This window comes from Austrofundulus limnaeus, unplaced genomic scaffold, assembly GCF_001266775.1.
Source record: "Austrofundulus limnaeus strain Quisiro unplaced genomic scaffold, Austrofundulus_limnaeus-1.0 Scaffold2002, whole genome shotgun sequence".
Classification (NCBI taxonomy): domain Eukaryota; kingdom Metazoa; phylum Chordata; class Actinopteri; order Cyprinodontiformes; family Rivulidae; genus Austrofundulus; species Austrofundulus limnaeus.
The window spans coordinates 4558-10800 of record NW_013954404.1 but is presented as its reverse complement, the minus strand read 5'-3'; the positions used below and the strand labels follow the sequence as shown (position 1 = coordinate 10800).

The 6243-nt window shown below is 47.8% G+C and overlaps 1 protein-coding gene across 1 annotated transcript; it reads left to right on the top strand.

Moving 5' to 3' along the window:
• The first annotated feature begins 67 nt into the window (after positions 1 to 67).
• LOC106536844 (leucine-rich repeat-containing protein 30) lies at positions 68 to 6237 on the top strand. Its single transcript, XM_014034181.1, has 7 exons — positions 68 to 625; positions 762 to 893; positions 4456 to 4569; positions 4873 to 5007; positions 5092 to 5225; positions 5630 to 5678; positions 5752 to 6237. Exons 1-7 carry the CDS (start codon positions 473 to 475, stop codon positions 5899 to 5901), a joined length of 867 nt encoding a protein of 288 aa, XP_013889635.1. The 5' UTR covers positions 68 to 472; the 3' UTR covers positions 5902 to 6237.
• Positions 6238 to 6243: the final 6 nt, after the last annotated feature.

Sequence of the window (6243 nt, the reverse complement as noted above, 5' to 3'; positions counted from 1 at the left end):
GGATGGATGATGGATGGATGATGGATGGATGATGGATGGATGATGGATGGATGATGATGGATGATGGATGGATGGACGGACATTTGTAGTGTTTTAGAATCAAGTCTTAATCAGGAATGTTTCTAAGTTCAACTCTTTGTTTCTAACCTCCAGGGGTTCACTCAGTCCCATCAGAGTCCTGGTCTCTGAGTAGAGAYAGAACAGCTGAGGACCATCTGGACTGAAGATATACCTGTGGGCAACACAGATCTGTAAGCTCCTCTAGATAGAAGACACTTCTATTAGAACCTRAAGCATCTGGACAGAATAAGGTTCTACTAGAACATAAAGAAACACCAAGAAAAGGACATCTGGGTAAATTAACCACAGAGGAACATCTCTGGAAGGAAYCTCTGAAGGCTGGCACTGATTAAAAACCCTTATGGTCTGAGAACAGTCTGGGTTCTGGAGTGAATCTCTGTCTGAGGAGGAGATGGGGGGCATGGTGTGTCGGGAGGAGGTGAAGGAGGAACAAAGAAGGAGCTTGGGCTTGGAGGACAGCCTGACATCAGCTGACAAAATCCGAAGGCTCACCGCCAAACAATTTGGATACAACATTCTGAGCCTGGCTCGTCGTGGACTGAAGGTACTGCAGCTGTACCTTCAGCTGGGAGGAAGAGTGGAGGTTCTGCTGCTGTAAACTGTGAAACTCAGTTTAGTTTTCCTTCTTTGAGGAGGGTTTTCAGGCTGATCCTCTCACTCTTCTATGTTTTATTCTGCAGGAAGTCCCAGAGGAGCTGTGGGAGCTGCTGGAGCTGCAGAAGCTGAATCTGTCCCTGAACGATCTGAAGGTTCTTCCGCCTCAGCTAAACCGCCTCTCCAACCTGGTGGTCCTCAACTTGTGGGGTAACCAGGTGAACACAAATCTCATTTCACTTCCTGTAGGGTCACATGTCAGGATGTTTTATTTCCTGCACTTCTGAAGATAACCAGCTGAGAGGCTGATGGACACCAACCAGAGCCAGTTTAGGTGTTCTTMTTTATCTGTCTRTCCRTTTTCTTCCTCTTATCCGGGTCAGGTCTYGGGGGCAGCAGCCTCAGCAGAGACCCAGACTTCCCTCTCTCCAGACACTTGGACCAGCTCCTCTGGGGGAATCCCAAGGTGTTCCCAGACCAGCTGAGAAACATAGTCCCTCCAGCGTGTCCTGGGTCTTCCTCTGGGTCTCCTCCCAGTGGGACGTGTCCAGAACACCTCACCAGGGAGGAGTCCAGGAGGCATCCTAACCAGATGAACCACCTCAACTGGCTCCTCTGGACGTGGAGGAGCTGCGGCTCTACTCTGAGTCCCTCCTGGATGACTGAGCTTCTCACCCTATCTCTAAGGGAGAGCCCAGACACCCTGCAGAGGAAACTCATTTCAGCTGCTTGGATCTGTGATCTCCTTCTTTCAGTCACTACCCAAAGCTCCTGACCATAGATGAGGGTAGGAACGTAGACCSACTGGTAAACTGAGAGCTTCACCTTCTGGCTCAGCTCTCTCTTCACCATGACAGACCGGTACAACACCCACATCACTGCAGACGCAGCACCAATCCACCTGTTGATCTCCTGCTCCATTCTTCCCTCATTCATGAACAAGACCTGAGATACTTAAACTCCTCCACTTGGAGCAGGACCTCCTCCCTGACGCGGAGAAGACACCCTACCCTTTTCCGGCTCAAGACCATGGTCTGGGATTTGGAGGCACTGATCCTCATCCCGGCTGCTTAACACTCGGCCATGAACCGCTCCAGTGAGAGCTGGAGATCAGGATCTGATGAAGCCAATAGGACCACATCMTCCACAAAAAGCAGAGATGTGATCCTAAGKTCACCAGAAAGGATCCCCTCAACACCTTGGCTGCTCCTAGAAATTCTGTCCATAAAAGTTATRARCAGAATCKGTGAYAAAGGACAACCTTGGTGGAGTCCAACTCTCACCAAAAACAATTACAGCTTACTACCAGCAATGCAAACCAAACTCTGAMACAGTAGGGACCTAACAGCYYRTATCAATGGGCCTGGTACCCCATACTCCAGGAGTACCCCCGACAGAAGTCCCCGAGGGACACRGTGGAACGCCTTCTCCATGTCCACAAAACACATGTAGACTGGTTGAACTCCCATGAACCCTCCAGGACCCTGCTGAGGGTGTWGAGCTGGTYCACTGTTCCATGACCAGGACCAAAACCACACTCCTCTTCCTGAATCTGAGATTMAACTATCTGAYAGACCCTCCTCTCCAGGACCCCTGAATAGACCTTATCAGGGAGGCTCAGAAGTGTGATCCCCCTATAGTTGGAACACACTCTGAGGCCCCTCTTTTTAAATAGRGGGACCATCACCCTGGTCTGCCARTCCAGGGGAACTGCCCCTGATGTCCACGCAATATTGTAAAGTCGCATCAACCAACACAACCCCACAACATCCAGAGTCTCAAGGAACTCCAGGTGAATCTCATCCACCTCCGGCGCCCTGCCACCGAGGGGCTTTTTAACCACCTCAGTGACCTCGGCACCAGAAATTGGAGAGTCCGACCCAGGGTCCTCAGGCTCTGCTTCCTCATGGGAAGASCTGTYGGTAGGATTGAGGAGGTTTTTGAAGTATTCCGCCCACTGACCCACAAAGTCCYGAGTTGAGGTCAGCAGCGCACCATCCTCACAATAAATAGTGGTGGTGGCAAACCGCTTTCCCCACCAAGACACAGGATGGTGGACCAGAATCACCTCAAAGCCATACAGAAGTCTTTTTCCATGGCTTCTCTGAACTCCTCCCACGCCTGAGTTTTTGCCTTAGCGACCACCCGAGCCGCAATCCGCTTGGACTGCCGATACCTATCGGCTGTTTCCAGAGTCCCAGAGGCCAAAAAGACCTGATAGGACTCCTCCTTCAGCCTGACAGCATCTCTCACTGTGGGTGTTGCCGCCACAACAGGCACCGATAAGCTTACGGCCACAGCTCAGGTAAGCCACCTCGACAATGGAGGCACAGAACATGGCCCACTGGGACTCAATCTCCTCCACCTCCCCCGGAACATGTTCAAAGTTCTCCTGGAGGTTTGAGTTGAAGCTCCGTCTGACGGGAGACTCTGACAGACGTTCCCAGCAGACCCTCACTATACGTTTGGGTCTGCCAGGTCTGACTGGCATCGTTCCCCACCATCAGAGCCAACTCTCCACCAGGTAGTGGTCAGTTGACAGCTCYGCCCTTCTCTTCTGTTCCTTTTTGAATATTTAAAAACTCTATGAAATGATCCACCAGGTTTTCTGTTTGCTCTGTGTTCAGATCAGAAATCTGACCGGAAATCTATGGGTAAACCTCTATTGCTTAAGAAACTGACTTCTAGCTTAGCCCTGGAAAAAACTTGTACATTCTCAAAAATAGAGAGGAGGTATTCCAGAAAATATGGGGTTGTTTCATCATCTATGTGAGGGACAGAGATTCATTATATCTGAATGATTAGACTGAAGAGATATAGGCACACCCCCTGCATGATCAAATTTATTTCCTTTCTTATGTACTGAAAGATGTAGCCTTTGGAACCTCATGATTATTTGTACTTAGACAAATATGTTACGTATGACTCCTGTTCCAATACTTTAGAAACCTGCATATTTGGACAGTTTTTTTCCTAATGTTCTTTTTGATTTATTTGAAAATTCAATACAAAAATTTCTATCTGACAGCTCATGAGAAAGGCAGCATGATCAAGCAGCTGCTGGGCCTCCTGGGTAAAAAAAATGTTTTAATTATTCCGTAATCCACCTGTATCCTATTTCTGCCCTGTCCTTCAAGCTTCAGTTGGACTCCGACACAGAAGCAGCAGTGTCAGAAACATCAGCGCCCCCTACAGTCAGACCCTAAAGAAACAGGAACACTAAAGGCTGAAATATAGTCGTGCTTTGGAGCGYGCGCACCCTCTCCAGCAGTGAAGCTGTTCATACATGGCATTTACATAGTTGATTTCTCCAAAATGACACKTTATAACTTRTGGAAATGCTGAAAGTAGSAGAGCAAAATCTTGACAAACAAACAGACTATTTGAATGGTACGCGGTGCACGCAGTCTTTGCTAAGTTACAATAATTTGGAGGTGCACGAMCTCGCCCCAGGATAACACATGGAGCCAATGCACGGGGCAGGGACGGTGCTATTGCATCACTTATGGCGCGCGCACCCTAGTGCCCTGCATGATGCATTGACCATGAACCTAGCTTAAGGGTCTGCAGGACCCCCTACAGTCAGACCCTAAAGAAACAGAAACACTAAGAGTCTGCAGGACCCCCTACAGTCAGACCCTAAAGAAACAGGAACACTAAGAGTCTGCAGGACCCCCTACAGTCAGAGCCCACTGTAGAACCAGTAGAAGCAGGATGAATGGATCAGAGGTTCTGATGTGAACTGTGGAAGTTCATCCTTTGTCTCGCTTTTGTTTTCAGCTGACCAGCCTGCCAGCAGAGATCGGACAGCTCTGGAGACTTCGGGTTTTATTCGCATACAGAAATAGTTTGACTGAAATTCCCAAAGAGCTGGGAGACTGCTCACAGCTGGAGGTAAAGTCCTGCTGCCTCTGATGATCCTCAGTCTGTCTGTTCTTTAAAGCCACATTTTGTTTGTATCACATGCCAGCCCTGCAGAGCCCATACTTCATTTTAAATGCTAAAAGGTTAGAAATGAACTAAATAAGTTAATCTTAAAAGGTGCAAAGATGATTTTTAAATCCTCTTGTATTAAAACACTTTCACATCTAAATTTGAATATTTTAATTTTAAAGCTGTAGTCCAACAGAGACTCTTGAAGTCCTGAGATGCACCACAGATGGAAGCTCATTCTCCTTCATTGGTTCTGTTTGTAAGGTACTGAGTTTGGCAGACAACCAGCTGATCTCCCTGCCGCCTTCTCTTTCCAATCTGACCAGACTGAGGAAACTGAACCTGAGTAACAACCTTATCGCTCAYGTCCCAACCTGCGTCTACAGCATGAAGGCTCTGGTGCTTCCTCAGTGGACAGACACAAACACTTTCGTTTAACAAGGAAATGTTTCTCCACATTAGTGACCTCTTTGGTCTTTGCAGGTCTTTCTAGATCTTTCCTGTAACCGCCTGGAGAACCTGGCTGAGAACATCCAGGTTCTGGTGGAGCTGAAGACACTGATCATGGAGGGAAACAGTCTCCAGTCATTGCCCAAGGCCCTCTGCTTCCTTACCAGGTGATCACATGACCAGCTGACTACATAGCCAGGTGACCTAATGACCAAGTTAACTCATGACCAGGTAAACACATAACCAGGTGACCTAATGACCAGGTAAACACCTGACCAGGTAAACACAAGTCCAGGTAAACATATGACAAGTTGCCCACATGACAAGGTATACACACAATTAGGTGATCATATAAGCAGAAAACATCATCACCACAAAACCATATCAAGAATAAACCACATGACCAGGTAACCATAGTACCATGTGACCACATGACCAGGTAATTACATGACCAGGAAATCATATGACCAGATAACCATAGGACCAGGTAACCACATGAATAGGTGACCACCTGACAGTAAAACTTCAGCAAATATAACTGCATAAAACTAAACATTTTAAAATTCTTCAGTTTAGAGCTGCTGAACCTGGACTTTAACTACATCCGGGATATTCCTCAGGTAAAGAGCTGAACAAGTACAAGTAATGACACTGATGATGATGATGGTGCTGAAGATGATGTGTTCTATTCAGGAGATGCACCAGTTGTCCCGGCTGGAAAGGCTGGCCTGCCATCCTCTGGATAAAGGGCTCCACATCGTCCACAATCCTCTGCTAAAGCCTGTGAAGGAGGTCCTGGAGGGAGGCCTGAGTGCACTCTTCAACTACCTGAGAGCTGTATAAACATGTGGGCGGAGCCTTTACTACCTGGGAACTTTTTAAACATGTGGGCGGAGCCTTTACTACCTGGGAACTGTATAAACATGTGGGCGGAGCCTTTACTACCTGGGAACTGTATAAACATGTGGGCGGAGCCTTTACTACCTGGGAACTGTATAAACATGTGGGCGGAGCCTTTACTACCTGGGAGATGTATAAACATGTGGGCGGAGCCTTTACTACCTGGGAACTGTATAAACATGTGGGCGGAGCCTTTACTACTTGGGAGCTGTATAAACCTGTGGGCGGAGCCTTTACTACCTGGGAGATGTATAAACATGTGGGCGGAGCCTTTACTACCTGGGA